General features: G+C 44.1%; 1 protein-coding gene and 1 long non-coding RNA gene across 3 annotated transcripts in view; one reads left to right on the forward strand and one right to left on the reverse strand.

The window, feature by feature from the left end:
• On the forward strand, window positions 1-20560 carry LOC139265926 (uncharacterized). The gene is made up of 3 exons (XR_011593657.1): window positions 1-367; window positions 19195-19370; window positions 19707-20560. It is a non-coding gene; the product is annotated as an uncharacterized lncRNA (long non-coding RNA).
• Window positions 7753-27221, reverse strand: part of LOC139265925 (THAP domain-containing protein 5-like) — a 22847-nt gene continuing 3378 nt past the window's right edge. Inside the window, exons 2-4 of one of the 2 annotated variants that reach the window (XM_070883524.1) lie at window positions 14078-14282; window positions 10756-10945; window positions 7753-10048 (exon numbers count right to left, since the gene is read on the reverse strand). In XM_070883524.1, the coding sequence (XP_070739625.1) occupies window positions 9089-10048; window positions 10756-10920 (1125 nt within the window). In that variant the 5' untranslated portion in view covers window positions 10921-10945; window positions 14078-14282 and the 3' untranslated portion in view covers window positions 7753-9088. The remainder of the gene's footprint in view (window positions 10049-10755; window positions 10946-14077; window positions 14283-27221) is intronic. The other variant, XM_070883523.1, reaches the window with a different exon arrangement.

The following is a 27221-nucleotide window of genomic DNA, read 5'->3' on the forward strand; positions in this document are numbered from 1 at the left end:
TGTCGTTTCATCAGGTGACCTAAAACGTTAACTCTGTTTCTCTCTCCGCAGATTCTTCCTGACTTACTTCCAAACTAAAAGTAGTTTTAAGGTGACTGATAAGACCAATGGGAGATCTACAGTCTCTGCCACAGGTCATGACACCTGCACAACCTGGAAGAGGTTCTAAGTCGACTGGACAGAGTGGGACTCAGGCTGAAACATTCCAAGTGTGTTTTCCTGGTGCCAGAGGTCGAATTATTGGGGAGAAAGATTGCAGCAGATGGCATCAGACCCACGGACTCAAAAACAGAGGCTATCAATAACGCATCCAGCCCACAGAATGTGATGGAGCTGCGTTCGTTCCTGGGACTCCTCAACTATTTTGGTAACTTTCTACCCAGGCTGAGCACTTTGCTGGAATCATTGCACATGTTGCTGTGTAAGGGTGACAACTGGGTTTGGGGTAAATCTCAAGAGACAGCCTTTGAGAAGGCCAGAAACCTGCTATGTTCGAACAAGTTACTTGTATTGTATGACCCGTGTAAACGTTTAGTGGTAGCTTGTGATGCATCTTCGTACGGGGTCGGGTGTATGTTACAGCAAATTAATGTATCAGGCAAACTGCAACTGGTTGCATATGTGTCTAGAAGTCTATCTAAGGCTGAAAGAGCCTACAGTACAGTCGAGAAAGAGTTGTTAGCATGCGTATACGGGGCTAAGAAAATGCACCAATACCTATTTGGACTCCGGTCTGAGCTTGAAGCCGACCACAACCCGCTCATCTTGCTGTTTTCAGAAAGCAAAGGTATAAACACCAATGTTTCATCCCGCATCCAAAGATGGGCACTAACATTGTCTGCTTATGACTACGTTATCCGCCATAGACCAGGCACTGTGCTGATGCCCTCAGTCGGCTACCATTGCCCATGACCGGGGTGGAAATGACACAACCCACAGACTTGCTTCTGGTCATGGATGTTTTTGAGTGAGGGGCCACCCGTCATGGCTCACCAGATCAGGACCTGGACTAGCCTGGACTCTGTGCTATCACTAGTAAAAAGTTGCGTCCTCAATGGGAGCTGGTCGGCTGTTCCTGGGGAAATGCAAGATGAAATTAAGCTGTTTCAGCCACGTAAAGATGAAATGTCCATCCAGTCAGATTGTCTCTTATGGGGTCATCGCATGGTTTTGCCAAAAAAAGGCAGGGAAATGTTTATACGCGACCTACACAGTACCCACCCAGGCATAGTCATGATGAAGGCTATCGCCAGGTCGCACGCTTGGTAGCCCAGCATTGACTCGGATTTGGAGTCATACGTACACCAATGTAACACTTGCTCACAGTTGAGCAATGCACCAGGGGAGGCTCCACTGAGTCTGTGGTCATGGCCCTCCAAACGGTGGTCCAGGATCCACGTCGATTTCACTGGCCCCCTTCTAGGAAAGATGTTCTTAGTAGTAGTGGATGCTTACTCTAAATGGATTGAATGTGTAATCATAGAAACATAAAAATAGGTACAGGAGTAGGCCATTCAGCCCTTCGAGCCTGCACCACCATTCAATAAGATCATGGCTGATCATTCACCTCAGTACCCCTTTCCTCCTTTCTCTCCATGCCCCTTGATCCTTTTAGCTGTAAGGGCCATATCTAACTCCCTCTTGAATATATCCAATGAACTGGCATCAACAACTCTCTGCGGTAGGGAATTCCACAGGTTAACAACTCTGCGTGAAGAAGTTTCTCCTCATCTCAGTCCTAAATGGCTTACCCCTTATCCTTAGACTGTGACCCCTGGTTCTGGACTCCCCCAACATCGGGAACATTCTTCCTGCATCTAACCTGTCCAGTCCCGTCAGAATTTTATATGTTTCTATGACATCTCCTCTCATTCTTTTAAACTCCAGTGAATACAGACCCAGTCGATCCAGTCTCTCATCATAGGTCAGTCCTGCCATCCCGGGTATCAGTCTGGTGAACCTTCGCTGCACTCCCTCAATAGCAAGAACGTCCTTCCTCAGATTAGGAGACTAAAACTGTACACAATATTCCAGGTGAGGCCTCACCAAGGCCCTGCACAACTGCAGTAAGACCTCCCTGCTCCTATGCTGAAATGCTGCACGTCCACTGCCATCATTGAAAGTCTCCAGGCCATGTTCGCCACCCATGGCTTGCCCGACGTCCTGGTCAGTGACAATGGACCGTGTTTCACCAACTCGGAATTCAACGAGTTTATGACCCGTAATGGCATTAACCATGTCAGGTCTGCCCCGTTTAAGCCCGCATCCAGCGGTCAAACGGAACAGGCAGTCCAAACTATCAAGTAGAGCTTGAAACGCGTGACGGACATAGAAACATAGAAAATAGGTGCAGGAGTAGGCCATTTGGCCCTTCGAGCCTGCACCGCCATTCAATGAGTTCATGGCTGAACATGCAACTTCAGTACCCCATTCCTGCTTTCTCACCATACCCTTTGATCCCCTTAGTAGTAAGGACTACATCTAACTCTTTTTTGAATATATTTAGTGAATTGGCCTCAACAACTTTCTGTGGTAGAGAATTCCACAGGTTCACCACTCTCTGGTGAAGAAGTTCCTCCTCATCTCGGTCCTAAATGGCTTACCCCTTATCCTTAGACTGTGACCCCTGGTTCTCGACTTTCCCAACATTGGGAACATTCTTCCTGCATCTAATCTGTCTAAACCCATCAGAATTTTAAACGTTTCTATGAGGTCCCCTCTCATTCTTCTGAACTCCAGTGAATACAAGCCCAGTTGATCCAGTCTTTCTTGATAGGTCAGTCCCGCCATCCCGGGAATCAGTCTGGTGAACCTTCGCTGCACTCCCTCAATAGCAAGAATGTCCTTCCTCAGGTTAGGAGACCAAAACTGTACACAATACTCCAGGTGTGGCCTCACCAATGCCCTGTACAACTGTAGCAACACCTCCCTGCCCCTGTACTCAAATCCCCTCGCTATGAAGGCCAATATGCCATTTGCTTTCTTAACCGCCTGCTGTACCTGCATGCCAACCTTCAATGACTGATGTACCATGACACCCAGGTCTCGTTGCACCTCCCCTTTTCCTAATCTGTCACCATTCAGATAATAGTCTGTCTCTCTGTTTTTACCACCAAAGTGGATAACCTCACATTTATCCACATTATACTTCATCTGCCATGTATTTGCCCACTCACCTAACCTATCCAAGTCGTTCTGCAGCCTCATAGCATCCTCCTCGCAGCTCACACTGCCACCTAACTTAGTGTCATCCGCAAATTTGGAGATACTACATTTAATCCCCTCGTCTAAATCATTAATGTACAGTGTAAACAGCTGGGGCCCCAGCACAGAACAGGACGGCTCCCTGCAGATCCGTTTATCTCTGGTTCTGCTCAGCTGCCGGACACGACCCCACTCGCTTACCGGGGTTCCTCTGGCAGAATTGTTAATGAAGAGAGCACTCAAAACCAGGCTCTCCTTAGTCCACCTCGATCTTAATGATCACGTGGAAACCCGGCATAACTGGCAAAACATGTACCACGATCGCACAGCTGTATCACGTGACATTGATGTAAACGACCCTGTTTGTCCTTAATTACGGTCATGGTCCCAAATGGGTTGCTGGTACTATCTTGGGCAAGGAGTGGAATAGAGTGTTTATTGTCAAACAATGTAATGGACAAATGTGCAGAAAGCATTTGGATCAGACCAAACTGCGATTCACTGACAACCAGGAACAACTTGAAGAGGACATCACCATCATCAATCCACCAACACACACCCAACTCGCAATCGACCTCGCCATCAATCAAGAGGATGAACCCACCATGCCCAACAGTCTGGTTAGACTAGCAGCGCTGTAGTGCAGCAATGGCCCGACCAACTCACCCATGCCAGGGTTCGAACTCAGGCGTTCAACCAGGGAGCGAAGGGTCCCGGACCGCCTCAACTTGTAAATAACTTGTATCAAAGACTTGGGGGGGGGGGGGGGGGGGGCAAAGGGAGGGAGGAGAAGGGAGAAAAGAGAGAAAGTGATGTTATGTATGTAAACATTATAACTGTAAGACTTGCCACTAGAGGGTGCACCTGTTGGAGGCTCAAGAGTCACCTGCATACCTCATGCAAGCAAGTATAAAAGGTTGTCTGCCATGCTGCTTTGGCACTCGAGATTTATTAAAGGGACTAAGGTCACATCAGTTTAAGCTTACAGTACTCAGTCTTGTGGAGTTATTCCAAACGTAACAAGTTACTAAATAAATTCCTGAAGCACAATATATATTGTCCCTAGTTTTTCCCATTCTAGAGGGTTCCGAGCAAATTTGTTCCCACACTGAAAAAGGGTGGGACTCCCAAATCTAGAGCCTCCTGGATATCAAGAAGCATACAGGGCAGGACATGGTAAAAAAGGGAAGCTTTTGTCAGATACTGAGAGCTCAATACTGCAGAAACCCTAGAGGACTAAAGAAAGTGCAGGGGTGAAATTAAAAAGGAAATTAGGAAAGCAGAGAGGACATGAAAAAATATTAGCAAGGAAAATCAAAGAAAACTCAGATGTTTTATAAATACATAAAGAGCAAAAGGATAACAAAGGGTGTGGCCTTTAGAGACCAAAAAGGGAACCAGCGTGTGGAGACAAATTACTTCAAGAGGGACGATGCAGACATTGTACTTAGGGAGGAGTGTGAACTATTAGATGAGATAAACAGAGAGGTTTAATGGGTTTAGCATCTTTGAAAGTAGATAAATCGCCAGGTCCGAATGAAATGTATCCCAGGCTGATAAGAGAAGCAAGGGAGGAAATAGCAAAGGCTCTGACCATTTTCCAATCCTCTTTGGCTATAGGTGTGGTGCCAGCAGACTGCAGGACTGCTAACATTGTACAATTGTTTAAAAAGAGAGGAAGGGATAGACCAAGTGATTACAAGCCTGACAACCTAACCTCAGTGATGGGCAAATTGTTGGAAAAAATTCTGAGGGACAGTATTATTCGTCATTTAGAAAGGCATGGATTTAGGGAAGGTCATGTCTGACTAACTTGAGGGTCAATGAGGGTAGTGAATTTGATGTAGTCTACATGGATTTTAGCAAGGCTTTTGACAAGGTCCCACACAGCAGACTGATCAGAAAAGTAAAATCCCATGGGATCCAAGGAAAAGTGGCAAGTTGGATCCAAAATTGGCTTAGTGGCAGGAAGTAAAGGGTAATGATTGACAGATGTTTTTGTGACTGGGTTGTTTTTCCAGTGGGTTCTGCAGGGCTCAATACTATGTCCCTTGCTTTTTGTGGTATACATCAATGATCTAGACTTCCATGTAGGGGGCATGATTAAGAAGTTTGCAGATAATACAAAAATTGGCTGTGTGGTTGATAGTGAGGAAGAAAGCTATAGATTGCAGGAAGATATCAATGAACTGGTCAGGTGGGCAGCGAAGTCAAATTCAATCCGGAGAAGTGTGAGGTAATGTTTGGGGAGGGCTAATAAGGCAAGAGAATACACAATAAATGGTAGGACATTGAGAAGTATAGAGGAGCAAAGGGATTTTACAGTGTCTGTGCACAGATCTCTGAAGGCAGCAGGACAGGTAGATAAGGTTGTTAAAAAGGCATACGGAATACTTGCCTTTATTAGCCGAAGCATAGAATAAAAGGGTAGAGAGGTAATGCTTGAACTGTATAAAATACTAGTTAGGCCAGTTTTGGTCACCACATTACAGGAAAGATGTGAATGCACTAGAGAGAGTATAGAGGAGATTTACGAGGAAATTGTCAGGACTGGAAAATTTTAGCTATGAGGAAAGATTGGATAAGCTGGCGTTACTTTCTTTGGAACAGATGAGGCTGAGGGGAGATTTATTCGGAGGTGCTTAAAATTATGGAGGGGTCTAGATAGTGGGTAGGAAGGACCTATTTCCCTTAGCAGAAAGGTCAATAACCAGGGAGCATAGATTTAAAGTAATTGGTAGAGGGGAGATGAGAATTCTTTCATCCAAAGGGTGGTGGGGGGCTGGAACTCACTGCCTGAAAAGGTGGTAGAGGCAGAAACTATGCTTTTAAAAAGTACTTGGCTATGCACTTGAAGACTGTAATCTACAAGGTTACGGCCCAGGAGTTGGGAAGTGGGATTAAGCTGGATGGCTCTTTCAGTTGGTGTGGACACAATGGGCCGAATGACCACCTCCTGTGCTGTAAACTTCTATGGTTCATATATTCATTGCTCGCGTGGAAAGACTGAAAAGTTTTTGAGTACTTAGGACATGAATATCAGAATATACTTGGATATAGTCTTGTCAGATGACTGAAAATGTTACTTGCTTTAGAGAGGATCCTTCAATTTTGAGGCATTGAAAGTAATTTTTCTGGTCTGAGAAAAAGTGCCCAGTAGGTCTTCACAAAATATTTGAAAACCCATGTACAGAACTCTGGCTTGCTTTTATCCATGCAAACATGACAGCTTTTCATGACACAAATCAAATCGCTGGAAAGAGATGATCACTGTGCAGTAGTCAGCCGATATCTTGAACAATCTCAAAGATACAGGTTACAAGGTATGAAGACTTTGTGCCCGTTTTAGTGAGAAAACCACAGAGACCTAGAAGTAGTGGGGGTCGTGACACGTCAGTGCTAGTAATGTGTCAAGATCTTTCTTCGATACAGCCATAAAATACATACGTGCATGGGGAAAGCATATAGATTGTTCAGCCATGAACTCATTGAATGGCGGTGCAGGCTAGAAGAGCCGAATGGCCTACTCCTGCACCTATTTTCGATGTTTCTATGATTTGAGGAGCTGCTTTTAAAGAAAGAAAGTTCCTTTAAGATCTGAGATTGAAAGTCGAGTTACTGCAGAAGAAATGCCTAAATGTGACAATTAACAAGTATGCACTGTTTGATGAAGTAATTGTTAATGAGTTTGTAACAGGGAACCGGTGTAAATGGAATAACACAACTACAACAATCACAGTAGGTGACAGATGGGATGAAATAATCTAGCATTTCTGGGACTCCTCAGTACCACATACAAATATTTTTTTAAATGGCAGAACTGACCCTGTGCCTGTGTGGCAATAATGCTCGAGTCAAGAGGGTGCTTTCTGTCATGAATGGTCTGTGGACAGCAGAAAAATATACAGATACAAGGTTGAAACTGTGAAAGCCATGCTCACTGTCAAAACAAACTTCACTTTGTCTGGTCTCGAGTTCTTCAACAAACTGCGCAAGAACATTTAAATTCTAAAACAGATACACTCATCATAGAAATACAGCTATCAATGCAGCAAGCTTATGTAGTACTACCAGCATCAGGAATACTGCGAGCATAACTTTTTATGTGCGTTTAGAGGTGGAAGTATTTTGTCTATAGACAATTTCCTTCTCCTAGATAGTTTTGGAGAACTGTGAAAATTAAGTGATGTTTTGTATTACTCTACATACAAACTGTTTTGTATTACTCTACATACAAAATCATTTTGTTTCTAGTTTTGTAATGCGCCATTAGACGGCAAACATCATTTCTGTTAATTCTCATTAAAATTATAACACTTGGTATATCCATATTATCGTTGAATGCGTGATGGTTGATGGAGGTTAATATCTACGTGTATTCCAGTAGCAGAAGCAACAAAGTAGTCATGCCAGTTTTCTTGAAACCCAGAGATAGCACTGCAATCAGTAATAAATCAGTGAAAAATAAATGACTTGGGCAGTGCTGTGTAGAAAGATTTTTTGATTGGCCTTATAGACAGTGGGTACAAAAAAAAGCCAACATTCCTGAACAGTGTAATTCTATTTATAAACGGTGTCTGAATGCACTTCAATAGTGTGTCGTCACAGCCGCAGTAATTATATGCACATTTGTTTTGCATTTGTGGTGTACATGTTAAAATACAGGCTGCTAAAAATTTTTGCCTTGCTACATTGTGCAACATGTTCCATCCTGACTACTTTGCTGTCCCTGGATTCGGTTGAGAAAATATGGTCACCCTTTTGTAGGATGGGTATTATCATTCTTGAAGAGGTGCAGAGGTGAGCGAAGACGACAATCCTGGCTATCATAAATTTCAAGTGTAAGGAAAGGTTTAAAAAGTTGAGACTTATGTTCTTTGGAAAAGACACTTGGAGATGAGTGAACACAAATTCAAGATTATTAAAAGGGAACTGACAAAAACAGATCCAGACAATTTGGTTATTATAGTGAAGGATTCCAAAACCAGGGACACAAATTAAAAAATAAGATGGGCAAAGCATAAGGAGTTAGCAGGGAAGGCGACTGAAGTAAATAATAAATACATTTCCAGAGAAGGATTAGGGTAGATCTATGAAAAAGGAACAGGCTCATTGGGCCTAACACCTTTTTCTAAAATGCTTTTGTTCTTAACGTCAACGCAGATAGAACTTGAAAGTGTTTCTTCAGAGGCAAAGATCTATTACAAGCCTGTTAAGAATATCAACAGCAGTATACCATAATAGGGATTGGTATTTTATTTCTGATTTATTGAAGGCTGTGAACAAGTTACTTATATCTGCAAACTTGATTTTTTTTTTGGTACGGGGTTAAAACACTATCAACCAACCAATGACAACATTGTTGTCGACTGAAATAAATTTGGGGTGGAATCCAGTAATTTACCCAGACACTAGTAGTGAATTTTTACTGTAGCTATCAGTCGGAGACCAGTAGCTACAGAACTGTTTCTAGCCAAATAGTACCTTGCTTATACAGGTACTGCTAGATATGCTACGGTTCTCCCCAGGAGAGTTTTGTGCATGTGCAAAGCTGCTCCAGCAATTATTAATAGATTCCCCCCCCCCCCCCCAACCCTCCTCCGCCATGAGCACTTTTCAAAACGAGGTTATACAATTCACTGGAGTAATATTCTGTGTAGTGTCTTGAGAGACATATTTTGCTAGAGTACGATCAAGACCTGGCCTCAGAGTTATACTGCATCATTAGTATCATTTTGCAGCAATACTACCGTTACAGTATAAACACACCCCAAACCCAACTTCAACAGAAGCCAGTGTGATTTAACATTAATGAGTGATGACTTGACTATACATTTCAGATTCTGCAATTGGACAACATATACCCCCCCCCCCCCCCATTTTATTACTCTGTGTTACTATTCCACAGATCAGTCTTCCTTTCACTCAGCTGGTTGATAATTTTGGTGAGACTATCAATTTTCAGCTCTTTTCTTTTCAGTTTCTGTTGGAGTACTCTGAATTTTTGCCGATATTCTTCATTCTTCTTTCTTTCCCATGCAAGCTTATTTTCTAGAGTTTTCCTGATGATATCTGGGCAAGGACTCATAAAGTAATTGTGATCCTGGGAAAATGTCATTCCTGACAAATCTTGATCATCATGAGAAGAAAGCACTATCTCAGAGGAACACTGCAGTTCTTCAGAAGTCAGTACTGGATTGGATAGATAGGTCTCTGTTTCTGCAATAAGCACTTCTGTAGATATCCAAGTTGTTCCTTCTGATATTGTTGCTTTATCAGATGTTAGATCAGCAGATGTTGCAAATAAACATGGCAAAACACTAGCGGACATGGCAGATATATCCACTGAATCCACGAGTGAAGTGGATGTATCCGATAGTACTTCAGGTCTCGATAATACATTGGCTGTCCAATGGAGGGCATCTGAACACAGAGTTACAGCTGAATCTTGAGATTGTTCCTCTGAATGAGCTGTTATTAATCCACTTGAAAGGGATTCTATCTGTGCATCTGGTGCACATGTTTGAGTTTCTGCACTGCAGTTAAAGACTGTGAGAACTTCTGAAGACTCTGCATCAGCTTTTAGAGGAACTGCCAATACTTGAGAGAATTCTGCTAAATTCAGGACTGCTGCTGCTGCTAGTTGATCTAGCCTCCCAGTATTAAGAGTCTCTATAGTTAATGTAGACTGTACATCTGTGATTTTAATTGGCTCAGTTGGCTGACTTAATGCTTCATCAACCGAATCAACTTGCGACGGCCAATGCAACATCTGTACCTCCGAAATTCCCCTCTGGTGTCCACCATGAGTCTTTGTCTTATGTGACCTTCTGGAGCCTGTAGCCTGCAAATTAGTTGAAATTAATGTTTGTAATTCTGTTGCTTCTAAAAAAAAACAATACATTTTGTACTGCATCATACCACTTTCAAGATAATTAGAACTCGCTCAATGTACCCAGTGGTACAAGAAACTACAGGGGCCATTCAAAATGGACATTTTTCGAAGAGTGCAAACAAACCCCTCCCCCCACCCTACTAACTCAAATCCCAAATCAAAACTTGTACTCTTTAAAATTCCTGTAATGCTTCCTTTAAAAGTACTAACTTCCTCTGTCACATTCTTGACTTCAACAGCATACCAATTTAGTATTCCTACAAAATATATTGCCTGCAATTCTTCTGAGACACCAGCAGTTAATAATAGTGCACCAGTTTAACGTACACTATAGGGATTCTGTTTTTGAGGACACCTTCTCAGCAGTTTTTTTCCAATACACTGCAAGACTTTGGTAGCTAATTAATTTGGTCAATTACATCTTAATTCGTTAAATTATCTAAGCAATCAAAATTTGGATTATTTGGTATGTAATGGGGCAGGCTAAGAAGTTCTTACAAAAGGTGTACACGATTACCCCCTCCAACAGACGACATGCTAGTGAAAGCTTTACTTGTGATAACTTAGGGCAAAAATAAATGTTGAGTTTAATCAACAAGTTACCAAAAGTCATTTACTAAAATAAATGACGAACCCAATGATGGTTGAAACTGTACCTTATTTTTAGGAGATGGAAATATGGTTGGAACAGAAGAAAATGTTAAATGCCTTCTATCATTCCGTTCCTCATAACAATCTTTTGTGAAATGATCACTACAGAGAGTTGCTCTTGGTGATGGCATCCAGTTTTCCCGTGCTACAGCTTTCAGCCATTTTGTCATGAGGTCAGGTCTTGAAATAGGAAATCTGTCGACAGAACCCAAAATAAAACAGAAATAGGGATTAAATGTAACTGTAAGCATTCTAAATAGAATTTTCAGATTTTAATATTTATTTAATTTGAGATGCCGTACCAGTCAACGCATCAACTCTGCAACTCAGTACATATTTGCCCATCAACAACTTCCCCATTTCTGCTAAGATGTCTTGAACGGTGGGATTTAAGCAGGAATGCCAACTCTTGTGAATTAATCGCGAGACACGCAATTTTTAATTAAAAATGTAACTCAACTTGCGATCGAGTGATTCAACAGCGAAATCTTTTTTTTCCCCCTCGGGGAATAATGCAATGACGGTGGGTGGGAGTTCAACAACATGGCAGTACTGCGATTGGTCAGTGCATGGCAGTGCCGCTCAGCATTGGCCAGGGATTGGAGCGTTCCTGGGATTGGAATTGAAATCTTCTGCAGCAGATGTTTCATTCCTGCGCTGTGTGCACCCATCAACAGGCCATTGGAGGGAACAGTGTGTGGCGGCATACCACTGCAGGGAGCAATGCGTGCTGCTGCAGGAGGGAGACGGCTGCGAAGCCAGGTCACTGATTGAAGTGTGGACAGGCACAGTGGGAGGGGCGAAGGAGCGGCAAGAGTTGTCGAGGGAAGTGACCGGGGCCCAGGAGAGACGAAGGCCCAGGGGCAGCACGGGCCAGCCCACACTGCGATGTCTGCGCGCGCTAGGTCCGTCGTCTTGGTTAATCCTTGCCACTGGACCAAGACCTAGCTCTGTCAAGCCCGTGTGGTGGCTGGTGTGCAACGGCCACCACACGTAAAAAAAATCCACGCACAGGCATCTTCCACCCTTCAAGATGTAGTTCGAGATCTGGAATATTAGGTCCTACATTGAAACACCTGTGAACTCATCCTTTTTTGGCGTGGAAGCAAGTCATCCTCGCTTCGAGGGACTGCCTATGACTGACTGACTGCACCCTGCGCTCTCTTCGCACGCACCCAGACACGTGGCTTGCATTGCTGGAGACCCGGCCGGAGGCAGAATGAAGGCAAGCAGATCGCCCGCCACACACACTCATGCCCCCAAGCTCTCTTGCGGCTCTCCACCACATCCCCCGCCCCCATCCCACAGCTCTCTCTCTCTCTCTCTCTCTCTCTCTAGCTGCCACAGACGGAGTGGGTGAGCCAAGTTTCTCTGCTCCACAAGATCGTCCCTTTTTGTTTCGAGCCAAAAGGGTTTGTCTCATGATTTATGAGATAGTGTTGTGATTGGCATTACTGCTCAAGTCATAAAAATTGGATTACCAACCATTACAGCTCTGCAATTCTTTGGATGCTCAGCAATAGGATACAAAACTTGAACACATTAACAGGTTAGAAAATACATATTAGTAGGAATGTCAAAAATCATAAGCCCGCGTAATGCTGGTATAAATCACATCCTATAGCACTGAATAAGAAAGTAACAATGAAAATAACTGCAGTAAACTTTAAAAATAAATCTCTCAGTCTGCAAGCACCTCCTGTAAAAACTGACAAAATTCTCCAAACTAAAATCAAGTCATGCAGATTACTGTATACAAAAGCCTACAGGCCATAAACTCATACAACATTCAAAAGGAAAACCTTCACATTCTTTTTCAGGTTTCCTGGTATATTACAAGTAAAAACCCCATAAAATAACATTGTTGTGTAATTGTTGGTTCAACATTAAATGTAAACATCTAAACAAAGCATTTGAAACTAAACAAATAAGACATCACACTTTATGGATTTTTCATCAGATGTTACTTAAGACATCAACCAAAAAAAGGCAAAGCAATTAAAGCAAAACAATCCCACAGAAGCATACGATTACAAGTGTAAGGACTAAAACTTTCAAAGGGTGAAAGACTAAAAACTTTCCGTTGAAATAGCCACAAAATAGCACTAGATTTTTTCATGTATTCTGCAACCTCACTATCCACCAGCCTCAGACTGATAGGTCAAAGATAAGCTTGCAGGACTGCTTCATGTGACCTCACCACACGCACTGCATACCCAAATGGAGTACCCAAAACTGGCAAACCTCAGCCCGGAATGTGTGGTCAGGTTGGACGGTGAACTGGCAGCATCTGTCGTCATTCCGCCATTGAAACTGACCACAATTTTGGGATTTGACAAAATCCTGACGTTTCGGTCTGTCATTAACAGTTTCGAAGCATGCTGTGACCCCAACAGAGCCAGCAATGTGTAATCACCAAAAATCGGGGAAACAGACGAAAACGTTGGCTCTTCTGCTGTTACATTCCTCACTAAAAGTTAGATGTAAAGGGATTAGGTGTAACTGGGGTTCAAACAGTGTTATTGCTGCTAAACAAATGTTAAGGGCCTGGAAAACTAATTTTAATTTTGTACAGCATGAAATTGGTCCATTTTAATAAAAATTTAAATAAGAAACTTTTAAAGTTTTTTTTTAAATTATCCATCTTTATTTCAGATTTGCCTTTTCCCCCATGAGCGCTCCAATCTTTGATTTGCTCTCTTAAAATTCTAACTTTAAAAAAAAAAGTTAAAGCTTATTCGCTTCCTTGTTCGCTGTCTGAGAATTCTGCCTTTTGATTGGCTGCTTAGACATCCTGTTCACATCACAGCAGTTTGCACAAGGGGATCTCCACTATACTCCGTTGATTAGAAATGAATGTTGGAAAACCCAAAGTTCTCGAGATCCTTGTGCGAAGCTTCCTTCAGGGTCGGCGGCGAACGCATTCGCTTCGCCACTGACTGCAAATTGTGGGCCAATGTAATTTTATATGGTACAATTGTTGCAATTTGGGCTTTATCCTTCTTAGTCCTCAACAGAAACATCAGGCAAGTTTGCAATTTTTATAAACTGACATTTGTTTGTGCACAAATTACATAGGAAAGCTGGTTTCCAGGTAATCAGTGTGCCCATTTGCCATTTTATGCACTGGAAATTGTATGGGCTATCACAAGACACCCCTGATCATTCCAACTGACTGAAAACACCACACTGTGCATAGAAGCAAGAGCAAGGCAATAGATTTGATACACTTAACTTTGTACGATTCACTCCAAAACAATAAAAGTTCCTTTTTAGCAGCTTTATATGAGATTAAGTGCACCTTAATGTATTTAATTTTTATCTTACCATTTCTGAAGCGGAGTACATGGCAAGACGTACTGGTTGGAGTGAAGATATTTGGAAGCTGAATTTCCATGGGGTTCTCCCACGTGTCTGCCATAATTTTGGTGGAAGAGCTGCCCAAACCCATATAGTGGCATGGGAAACTGGGGAACATCCTTCATCAGCCTCTTTATATCTATCTCACTTTTTCCTTTGATGTCCAGGCAGTCTTAATAAGAGGATCGCGTACAATATTAATCAATCAAATTGGGAATTGGTTTCATTTTGAATCATTTCTTGAGGAAAAACTGACTTGATAAGTCTTTTCACAACAAAGATTGCCTCTCATGCATCCAGATACAATTTTCATACAACTAGAACAAAAGAAAAATAGCATCTATATACATGACATGATTGTGTCTTACTAGCCTTCCTTAATGCTGGGAAACAAAGCAAATAGAAAATCTCTCCCAGAATAAGCCTGTACAGGCATGACAGGTTGAATGGCCTCTTACTGTGTTGAAGATTCTATGATTCTAATGCAGTCACAGAAATAGTAGCAAATAATGATGCAGCTAAAATTTCAAAACACAAAATATATACGACAGATGTGTGGAGTTGCCCATGTCGAGTTCGAGAATTTACTGCTTTAGAACAGGGGTGTTTATGCCTTGTAGGGGGGGAAACACAAGGCTCACTGATTTACAGGAACTGAATAAATCTAAATCTAGTTATATTGGGCCCAAGTTTCCACACGATAAAAAACGGGCGCTCCTCCAAGCTGGGTGCCCGTTTTTCGCGCCTAAAACGGCGCCTAAAAAAAAAAAAAAAATCGCGATTCTGGAGCGTTCTGCAGCTCCTTGTCTGCCTGGCGTGGCGCCCAGGGGGGCGGAGCCTACACTCGCGCCGATTTTGTAAGTGGGAGGGGCGGGTACTATTTAAATTAGTTTTTTTCCTGCTGGCAACGTTGCGCGTGCGCGTTGGAGCGTTCGCGCACGCGCAGTGTGAAAAAAACATTGGCACTCGGCCATTTTTGTAGTTCTTTGTAGCTGTTTAATTTTTGAAATTTTTTTTAATAAAAGCACATTGCCATCAGCATTTCAGCACTTGCAGTCTTCTCACTGTCTCCTTCCCCCACCCCCCACGGGAAGAACGGGCGCCTCCCACCCCCCCCCCCCCCCCGCAGGAAAGAACGGGCGCATCCTCTTCCCCCCCGCCCTGCGGGGAAGAACGGGCGCCTCCGCCCCCCCCTGCGGGAAAGAATGGGCGCCTCCTACCCCCGCCGCGGGAAGAACGGGCGCCTCCTCTTCTCTCCCCTCTCCCTCCCCCCCCCCCCCCGCGCGCGGGAAGAACGGGCGCCTCAGGCTGACTGCAGCATTCTCCGTGCCTGAAGCACTTTCACACAGGTCGGAAGATGGTTTATTTAATCTTTTCTTTGCTTATAAATGTTTATTCAGGTTGGATTTATTTGTATAATATTTGTAGAAGTATAAATAAGGATTTATTGTAGAATTTAATGACTTCCCTCCCCCCCACCTCGTTCTGGATGCCTAATTTGTAACCTGCGCCTGATTTTTTAATGTGTAGAACAGGTTTTTTCAATTCTACAAAAATCTTCACTTGCTCCATTCTAAGTTAGTTTGGAGTACGTTTTCACTGTGGAAACTTTCAAATCAGGCGTCAGTGGCCGGACACGCCCCCTTTTGAAGAAAAAATTCTGTTCCAAAGTAGAACTGTTCTACCTGACTAGAACTGCAGAAAAAAAAAATGTGGTGAATTGCGATTTCTAAGATAGTCCGTTCTCCACCAGTTGCTCCTAAAAATCAGGCGCAAATCATGTGGAAACTTGGGCCCATTAAGTGGCATCCTTTTTGTGCTTTGGGGATTGAATTCTATGACTAGCTATTGTGAAAACCCTAAAGCCTTTAATATGCCTACACCTATTTATTTCATTTGTATCTTTTACCAGTTGGAGTTAGATACCTGGAAGCTGAATTTCCATGGGATGGGGGTTCTCCTGCGTGTCTGCCATACTTTTGGTGGGAGTGCTGTGGAAACACCAGGAAAAACAGCATTTATATTGTTTGTCTGGTGTTTCCGTGGCTCTTTGGCTGAAGCTATGGTAGATTGTGTCAACCCTGCAAAGTCCTCCTCACTGAGGACTTGTGCCAAAATTGGGAGAGCTGTCCTACAGGCTAGGCAAGCAACAACCCAACAGTCACTCACAGAATCATACCTTTCAGCCAACGACCGGATTCCTCCATCACCACCGGCAGGACAGACCCACCAGAGGTGGAGGCACAGTGGTATACAGTTGGAAGGAAGTGGCCCTGGGAATCCTCAACACTGACTCCGGACCCCATGAAGTCTCATGGCATCAGGGAAAATCAAGGACACCTCCTGCTGATTACTACCTACCCCCCTCCCTCAGCTGATGAATCATTACATGTTGAACGCCATTTAGAAGGACACAGAATGTAATTTAGGTGGGGGACTTCATTGTTCATCACCAAGAATGGCTCGGTAACATCACTGTTGACCGAGCTGGCCGAGTCCTGAGTGATAGAGCTGAAACTAGCCCTGCGGCAGCTGGAGAGAGAACCAACATGAGTGAAGAACCTACGTGACCTCACTCTCACCAATCAACCTGTCACAGTTGCATCGGTGGAAACTCTGTTAAAAGACCGAGAAATAAAGGAGTAGGAGTATAGTCTCACATGCCGAGATATCTGTGCCTCATTAACTTGAGATCTTCCAGAATCCTTACATAGCTATTATAAAATGCTTTTGCCACATGTGCAATGTTCCCTCTAATTTTTTTTTGGGTGTGCATCCCCTTTAACATGACCCAAATTTCCGCACACGCAAGGTGCTTTCATTTAAAAGCCGGCTGCGCAGGATCTCCAGACCGCTGAGAGGCCGCGCGACTTAAAGGGAACATTGCATATCTGTCACCCAGATTTGTCAATTGAATGGAAAGGGGTTATTCTTTAAAATTAAGATGTGTTTGTACTTTGCTTGGTACATCTCGCATCAGATTCTGTTTAGTTAGATGATTCTCTTGGGTCTTTTTTTGTAGCAATCTTTACCGAGCAGATGCAGAATGGTACTTTTACAAGTACAAAGTATATTCAGAACAGAGAATTGAGACCTTATACAAGTCAGGTTGCACAGCTATACTAGCCAGTTAAAGGTGGAGATAATTGTGTCACTTAATTGTACAAGTTATCTGAGATCAAGGAAGGAGAGTGTTAAGGCAGCTAGTTCGGATACAGTTGCCAGTGTGCAAGGTGGATTCAGCTGGAGCAGAGGATCGAAGGGCTCATCAAATCGGTGTTCCAGTAAATAAATTCAGCGTCCCAGGAGAAAGATGATCAGCTCAACCACACCATTCAGAACGACAAGGGCATAGAATCTTTAGAAACATTGCTAACCACAGCACATAGACTCTAATCTATTCAACAGAATTGCTATAGAATTCACTTGTGTCTGAAACACTCCTGCTTTGTAGCTGGTACCACAAAGTTACTTCCCCCATAAGCCACCAGTCCCAAACATAGGGCTCAATTTTCCCCAGTGATTTGCGCCGTTTTTTTGGAGCAGGCTGCAATTTTTGGCCTAAGTTGAAAAACCAATCTGCAGCAGCATAACTCAGTTCGTTACGATTTTTTTCGGTCCGTTTTATTTTCAGCCAAAGGGGGTGTAACCAGCCACCTATACCAATTCTGGCCATTTAGGGAAGTTTGGCCAGCTGAGAGTTACTCCAGTTCTGCTTAGGCCAGTGTATACGGCCTCTACAGAAAAACCTTCCAGACAGTTAAGGAAATCAACGCAGCAGATGCCCGGAGACACAAAGAATTGAAAAATACATAGCAGCAACTTACCTCCAACCCCGCCCGAAGGCTGTCCGGTCCCATTCTCGGTTCCCGGTTCACTCACTCACTCAATGAGACCGAGAGAGAGAGAGAGACCGAGAGCGAGAGAGAGAGAGAGAGAGAGAGAGAGAGAGACCGAGAGAGAGAGAGACCGACCGAGAGAGACACCGAGAGAGAGAGAGAGAGAGAGAGAGACCGAGGGCTAGACTTTCCACTTTGCTCACTAGCGCCCAAAAAATGGGCGATGTTCCAGCCTCAGCGATCACTGGACCATTGCTCATATTTTGGATAGCGACTTTCGGCTCGGCGATAGCCCAAAGATGTGAAATGGGCGAAGCGAGAGCCCAGCAATGTGACATCACCCAGCGATAGCACAGCGATGGTGAAGGCAAAAGCTTCCCTAGCAACGGGCTACTGCGCATGCATTTTTTTTTGGTGGACATGTTTTCCCGCGTTTCGGGAGGTCAGGGGTCATCCACACATGCGCAGAAGTGGGAGAGAGGATAGAGAGATAGAGAGAGAGAGATAGAGAGAGGAGGAAGGCAGAGATAGAAAGAGGTAAAGAATATGTCTGACACTGATGAAAGTGTTAGGGATGTGGAGACGGGGAGGAAGAGGTCCAAACCTTTTTCGAATGAGACCAACAAGGCCCTCGTCGCGGAGGTCCACTCCCGGTGAGCCCGGCGGGGCGGGGGGGGGGGGGGCGGGGGAGCGTGGTGTGAAACCAGCACCACGGGCATACCGTCAGATATGGAGCGAGATCGCCACTGTCGTCTCGTCTGCGTCTCACGAAGCCAGGGGATCCAACCAGTGCCAAAAGCACGATTTTATACTGTAATGATGCAAATTCTAACTATAATTTTAATTATAATAGTCAATCTCCTTGAATGTAAGCTTGTTATTCTAACATATATAAAATATATCATCCCTGTTAAGAACTGCACATGGCTATGACCCTGTGCCCTTTTTAAGTCTCTCTGGCTGCTGTCACTTACACAGGGACCCAGCATGGACGGGGGGAGAGCTGCCTTTGCTCACTGTCTGGCCTGGGACAATTTTGGACATTAGCTACTGTCATTGCCGAGTTCAATGTAGATTGTATTCGAGAGAGATGTTTGTGTCAAGCATTAGCTCCTAAACACACCGATCTTTGTTATAACCATGCATCAATTGTGGACACAAACCCTATATAATGTCGGAAACTGTTGTCTATAAATGATATAACCTAGTCAAGTAGCTTATGCCATGCTCTTTGCACATTTGCAGAGGAAGATATATCATAATCGGGCACAGCAGAGGAGGCCTTGCTGTAATACAGACACTGACCGGCCTTGAGGAACGTGCTGCAGCAGTAGTGGGGGCCCACAGACGTACGGTCACCACTCGTGGGGTTGCTGGATCCTCCCATGCGTCACATGAGTAATGTGTCAAGCAGTGATAAAGTAATGTAACATAATTTCATTATAAAAGAATAGATGCATGATGTCATGTTATGCATGCAGCTTCTGTGCTACTCTCAGGTTAACACAAGAACACAAGAGCAGGCCATCTGACCCCTTCTCTGTCCGCATCCCATAAACCCTCGCTCCCTTATCATTCTGTCTATCTGTGACTGATCCAGCCTCCACAGCTCTCTGGCACAGTGAATTCCACATTGATGTACCACCATATGTTGCAATCATATGTAACATCTCTCGCTCACATTTATTGGAATAGTGCTGTTGCCAGCGTAGTGCAACAATCCTTTCTGTTCTAATAAGCTCAATTGTGTTTTGCAGGACTCCCAGCTCCAGTGGCACCAATGGAAACACACTCTCACATGCACCTACCCCACTGTATGTGTCATTCACCACAGGTGGTGAAAAGGAGACCACCAAGCTAGAGGAGGAGGAATACTTGGAGATAGAGGAGGATGCCCCTTGCATCCCTCTGTCTGTTGAGCCTGCGGCCGCGCGTTGATTTCTACCGAAGGAGGTACCTACAACAAGCAGCATGCACATTGGCGACGCCAAGGCGCATATTAGTGCTGTCGCAGACCAAACAGAGGCCAGGTCAGCGGCTTGAACAAAGGCCTACCCTGGACGATCGTGTAGAGAGCCTGGTACGACTGTGCGAGGTGTCTGTTGCGATCAATCGCGAGCAGCTCCAGGTGTTTGTGGGGTCCACGGAGGAATTCTCCCGGGTGTCTGCTCACCAACTGGAGGCGACGCAGCAGATGATCCACGAGATACGTGAAAACACTGCCTCCTCCCATGCATTGCGGCATGCGTTCTTGGCGGCACACGGCGCTGCACCCCAAGGTCCCGTGACCACAAGCACCAGCACACAGGTGGGTCCGGAGGAAGCACCACCTCCTGACTCGGAAGGCGATCCCCCTGTTTTGTGTTCTCCTCAAACAGGCGATTGTGCCACCAAATCCTCCACCACGGCAGGAAGTCTTGCCATTGCCCACTGCACACTAGCTTCGTAGCAGTACCCGGGGACCAAAACGGGTGGGTGAGGTAAGGAGATGGTTGGATCCTGGATCTGGAGGGAAATGTGGCTGCAGGTAGGGAGGAGGGTGCAATAATTTTTTATATTGTACATATTGTTCACATTGTTTATTGTTGGTGTTTTTATTGTTGTTTCACTGTTGGGGTGTGGGTGGGTGGGAGGGTGTTTGTGTTTGTTATTTAAAAATAACGTTCAAGACCTCTTATTTTATTAAGACTATTTTGTATCACTTAATAATTGTTGTGAAGTGTCTTCTAATAACGTAAGTTTTAGTAAAACATGAATGCAGCTGTTATAAAACACTGGCCATGCCAGACCAAGGATGAAACGTCACTTATTAATATAAATATAATAAAACATCTAATTGTGAGTGGATCTATCTTTAAAAAGGCCATTAACTAATTCACAAACTATCTAAGCCCTTGTTTAAGCAGCCTCCTCTCTTCCTGCAATGTTCAAAATGGCATCCATAGGGCCGAGCTCTGTGAGGAAGGCCAGGGAAAAGCAACTATTCTCCAGCAATGTTCTCGGCGAGCGATCAGCCCGGCGATGTACCGAAAGTTGCGCTGGGCGATGCGCAGTCGATCACCTCAGCGATGTGAGCCGAAAGTTGGGGGGAGGATTTTCTGGCAATGTTCCAACCCAACCTTCCACTTTTTAGTCAAAATGGGCGATAGCAGGCCATTTTGGGCGATATTGGGGCACTACGCCAGCGATGTTAAGTGGAAAGTCTAGCCGGGAGCGCCAGACAGAGAGCGAGCGCGCCAGACAGAGAAAGCGAGAGCGAGAGCGCCAGACAGAGTGAGACAGACAACCGAACCAAACCAGGGACCGAGAATGGGACTGGACCGGCAAGCCCTTCGGGCGGGGTTGAAGCTAAGTTGCTGCTATGTGTTTTTCAATTCTTTTAATGTGTTGGGAGCTGGCTGTATGCTTCAGCCTCAGCTCGCATTGTGTCCCTGGTTACCATGGCAGCCCGATCTTATTGGTGCAGATCAAGGCTCCACCCCCAAAACTAAAGGCCGGGTTACACCAGGCCAAAATGAAGAAATCCAATATTTTTTTTGGCGTACTTAGGCCACAAAACAAAATAGGGCGTAACTCTTCAAGTACACCAAAAAAATGCTTTGGGGAAAATTGAATCCATAATCATCGTCCTGAATTAGAAACCTGAAAATAATTTTCCACATTTCTATCATTACCTTGAGTATATATATATATATATATATACACCCATTAAGTCAACATTTGTTATATAACTACCCAGTTTCTAATCTCAAGATATTTATTTTGGAACTAACCTATTTCTAATCTTCAAATGATTGTTATGTAACTACCCCGTTTCTGATCCAAGAAAGCCACTCACTCATAACTTGATATTCAATAAAGAGCTTTCTTGCTATCATGTAACATCATTTCCTGTGACAAGACTACACATGCTGGCATTATGATTATATCTGGAAAGATCAGTAGCAATACCGGACAATGGTTCATTGACAATACCATATATTCTACTGACTAAAAAGAAAAGCGTTACTGATGCATTTCTTAGTGTGGGAAGACCATTTCATGCCATTTTCTGAAAGCTTCAAAAAAATGTCTTGGTTTGACCTTAAGAAAATATACTTATGAAACAGTACTAGTAATAGAAACTAACAGGAACAATAATTAAAGCCATGATGGCTAAAGCATAGAAACATAGAAAATAGGTGCAGGAGTAGGCATTCGGCCCTTTGAGCCTGCACCACCATTCAATAAGATCATGGCTGATCATTCCCTCAGTACCCCTTTTCCTGATTTCTCTCATTACCCCTTGATCCCTTTAGCCGTAAGGGCCATATCTAACTCCCTCATCAATATATCCAATGAACTAGTATCAACAACTCTTTGCGGTAGGGAATTCCACAGGTTAACAACTCTGAGTGAAGAAGTTTCTCCTCATCGCAGTCCTAAATGGTTTACCCCTTATCCTTCGACTATGTCCCCTGGTTCTGAATTTCCCCAACATCGGGAACGTTCTTCTTTCATCTAACCTGTCCAGTCCTGTCAGAATCTTGTAAGTTTCTATGAGATCCCCTCTCATCCTTCTAAACTCCAGTGTATAAAGGCCCAGTTGATCCAGTCTCTCCTCATATGTCAGTCTCGCCATCCCGAGAATCAATCTGGTGAACCTTCGCTGTACTCCCTCAATAGCAAGAACGTCCTTCCTCAGATTAGAAGACCAAAACTGTACACAATATTCCAGGTGAGGCCTCACCAAGGCCCTGCACAACTGCAGTAAGACTTCCCTGCTCCTATACTCAAATCCCCTAGCTATGAAGGCCAACATACCATTTGCCTTCTTCACCGCCTGCTGTACCTATATGGCAACTTTCAATGACTATGAACCATGACCCCCAGGTCTCGTTGTACCTCCCCGTTTCCTAATCTGCCGCCATTCAGATAATATTCTGCCTTCGTGTTTTTGCCCTCAAAGTGAATAACCTCATATTTATCCATATTATACTGCATCTGCCATGCATTTGCCCACTCACCTAACCTGTCCAAGTCACCCTGCAGCCTTTTAGCATCCTCCTCACAGCTCACACCGCCACCCAGTTTAATGTCATCTGCAAACTTGGAGATATTACACTCAATTCCTTCATCTAAATCATTAATGTATATTGTAAATAGCTGGGTTCCTAGCACTGAATCCTGAGGCACCCCACTAGTCACTGCCTGCCATTCTGAAAAGGACCAGTTTATCCCGACTCTCTGCTTCCTGTCTGCCAACCAGTTCTCTTTCCACGTCAGTACATTACCCCCAATACCATGTGCTTTGATTTTGCACACCAATCTCTTGTGTGGAACCTTGTTAAAAGCATTTTGAAAGTCCAAATACACCACATCCACTGATTCTCTCTTGTCCACACTATGAATTACATCCTCAAAAAATTCTGGAAGATTTGTCAAGCATGATTTCCCTTTCAGAAATCCATGCTGACTTGGACCAATCCTGTCACTGCTTTCCAAATGCACTGCTATTTCATCTTTAATAATTGATTCCAACATTTTCCCCACTACTGATGTCAGGCTAACCGGTCTATAATTCCCCATTTTCTCTTTCCTTCCTTTTTTTAAAAAGTGGTGTTATGTTAGCTACCCTCCACTCCATAGGAACTGATCCAGAGTCAATAGACTGTTAGAAAATGATCACCAATGCATCCACTATTTCTATGGCCACTTCCTCAAGTACTCTGGGATGCAGACTATCAGGCCCCGGGGATTTATCGGCCTTCAATCCCATCAATTTCCCCAACACAATTTCCCGCTTTATAAGGATATCCTTCAGTTCCTCCTCCTCACTAGACCCTCGGGGTCCTTTAGTATTTCCGGAAGGTTATTTTTCTCTTCCTTCGTGAAGACAGAACCAAAGTATTTGTTTAATTGATCTGCCATTTCTTTGTTCCCCATTATAAATTCACCTGAATCTGACTGCAAGGGACCTACATTTGTTTTCACTATACGATGCAGACAGACTTAAAGATCAGTTTACTGAAGTCACAGATGCATCTGTCCATGACCGGATTGGTAGGAGTGACCACCACTGTCCCCGTGGAGACAAATTCACATCTTCACACTGAAGACACCATTCATCGTGTTGTGTGGCACTACCACCAAGCTAAATAGGATAGATTCAGAACAGATCTAGCAGCTGAAAACTGGGCATCCACGGGGCGCTGTCAGTCATCACCAGCAGCAGAATTGGTTTCCACCACAATCTGTAAATTCATAACCTGCCATATTCCTCACTCAACCATTACCATTGAGCCAGGGGACCAACCCTGGTTCAATGAGGTGCCAACCTGGTAAAGCTACAACATAGCGCTACGTGCATGCTCAACAGCGGAAGCAGCATGCTACAGAGCTAAGCGATCCCACAATCAACGGTTCAGATCAAAGCTCTGCAGTCCTGCCACATCCAGTCGTGAATGGTGGAGGACAATGAAACAACTAATGCGAGGAGGAGGCTCCATGAACATTCCCATCCTCAATGATGAGTCATAACTAGCACAAAGGAAGATGGTTGTAGATGGCGAGGTCATCCAAAACTCAGTAGCCCGTATCCTAACTCAACCAAGTCACAATCACCCATCACCACTGTGCTTTCTGATCTACATTGGCTCCCGGTTAAACAACACCGATTTCAAAATTCTCATCCTTGTTTATAAATCACTCCATGGCCTTGTTCCTCCCTATCTCTGATCTTTTTCAGCCTCACAACCCCACAAGATGTCTGCGCTCCTCAAATTCAGCCCTCTTGAACATCCCTCATTATAACTGCTTCACCATCAGTGGCCGTTCCTTCAGCTGTTTGGGCCCCAAGCTCAGGAACTCCCTCCCTGAACCTCTCCGTTTCTCTACCTCTCATTCCTCCTTTAAGATGCTCCTTAAAACCTACCTTTTTAACCAAGCTTTTGGTCATATGCCTTAATTTCTTCTTCTGTGGCTCGGTATCAAATTTATCTGTTTTATCTTGCAACACTGCTGTGAAGCGCCTTGGAACATTTTACTACGTTAAAGGCGCAATATTATTAATAATAATATTAATAATTTGTTGTAGGCCGATTAGCTCAGTCCCAGCACATTGCTGCAGTAGTTGCTCAGGGCAGTGTGCTCGGCCCAACCATCTTAGCTGTTTCATCAATGACCTTCCCTCCATCATAGGGTCAGAAGTGGGAATGTTTACTGATGATTGCACAGTGTTCAGTTCCATTCACAACTTCAGATAACGAAGCAGTCCATGCCCTCACGCAGCAAGACCTGGATAACATTCAGGCTTGGGCTGATAAATGGCAAGTAACATTTGCGCGACACCAAGTGCCAGGCAACATCCAACATGAGAAAGTCTAACCACCTCACCACTGACATTCAATGGCATTGCCATCATCAAATGCCACACCAGAAATCTCCCGGAGGTCCGGGATTAATAAGCTTCTGCAGAACTAAGCTATTTTTATTAAATTGACCGGTATTACCAACCTAAGCTTCAAGCCAATGGCTGCGTCCTGTTGTTGCAAAAGGTTGTGAAAGGTAGAGACTTGGCTTGCAAGAAGAATGTGCTGATAGCGCTAAAACTGTGAACTGAGACAATTACAAATAGACCCTTGATCACTGAAACCGCAAAAAGGTCTAGAAGGGTAGAAAATCAGGTAATCCCTAGTTTGCCAAACAAGAGTTAGAGAAGTGTAGAACGTGTACATGCCAAAAGACCCTATTAATTGCTGCAATTGGGACATGTGATCGGGGATAGGGGTATAATTGAAGAAGAATCATAACTAATCGTCGCAGTCGTAGAGAAGGACCCAATGAGCACCTCCTAAGAAAGGAAGGGGAAACGTGAAGACATTGCTTACTGGACACTTGCTACACTGACCAGTGCCTGAATCGGCAATATAGAACCTGTTCAAGGCTGTATTTCTTTAAAGATGTGTATACTCATTGTATAATCCTAATAAAAAGATTTATCGTTACTAATTAAGATCAAGTCTGAGTCCTTGTAATTCTTACAACCTCATCCACCGCCTTAAACATTCACTCCCTCCACAACAGGCACACCATGTCTGATGTGTACACCATCTACAAGATGCACAGCAGCAACTCGGCAAGGCTTCTTCGACAGCATCTCCCAAACCCGTGACTTCTACCACGTAGAAGGACAAGGGCAGCAGGTGCATGGGAACACCAACACCTCCAAGTTCCCCTCCGAGTCACACACCATCCTAACTTGGAAATATATCACCATTCCTTCATCGTCACTGGGTCAAAGTTCTGGAACTCTAACAGCACAGTGGGCGTACCTTCAACACACGGACTGCAGCGGTTCAAGAAGGTGGCACCCAACCATCTTCAAGGGCAATTAGGGATGGACAATAAATGCTGCCTAGCCAGCGATGCCCACATTATGTGAATGAAAAAAAGCTATGAAGATGCATATTTAACTAAATATTCCAGCATTACAGACTGAGCTCAGGAATAACTCGTTAGTGGAACATAAATATGTCATGCCGCATCAGGTCATGAGCAGGACTCTTTAAAGAAAAGACCTAGAAGTTAGAGGAGAAGTATAGCCTTGCATGCCTAAGTAACCACACCTCATTAACTTGAGATCTTCCAGAACCTTTACATAGCTGTTAAGATATAAAATGCTTTTGCCATATCACCCAGATTGGTCAACTGAATGGAAAGGGGATTTTCTTTAAATTTAAGATTTGCTTGGTACACCCTTCAGAAGATTCTCTGTTTAGTTAGATGATCCTCTTGATCTTTTGTAGCAATATTTACCTAGTGGATGTAGAATGGTACCTTTACAAGTACAATGCATATTCAGAACAGAGTTAAAAGGTTATACAAGTCATCATCATAGACAGTCCCTCGGAATCGAGGAAAACTTCCACTCCTGAAGTGAGTTTTTTGGTGGCTGAACAGTCCAATACGAGAGCCACAGACTCGATCACAAGTGGGACAGGTAGTCGTTGAGGGAACGGGTGGGTGGGACTGGTTTGCCTCACGCTCTTTCCGCTGCCTGCGCTGGTTTTCTGCATGCTCTCGTCGTTGAGATTCGAGATGCTCAGCGCCCTCTCTGATGCACTTCCTCCACTTAGGGCAGTCTTGGGCCAGGGACTCCCAGGTGTCAATGAGGATGTCGCATTTTATCAGGGAGGCTTTGAGGGTGTCCTTGTAGCGTTTCCGCTGCCCACCTTTGGCTCGTTTGCCATGAAGGAGCTCAGAGTACAGCACTTGCTTTTGGAGTCTCATGT

Source organism: Pristiophorus japonicus, chromosome 6 (assembly GCF_044704955.1).
Source record: "Pristiophorus japonicus isolate sPriJap1 chromosome 6, sPriJap1.hap1, whole genome shotgun sequence".
NCBI classification, from domain to species: domain Eukaryota; kingdom Metazoa; phylum Chordata; class Chondrichthyes; family Pristiophoridae; genus Pristiophorus; species Pristiophorus japonicus.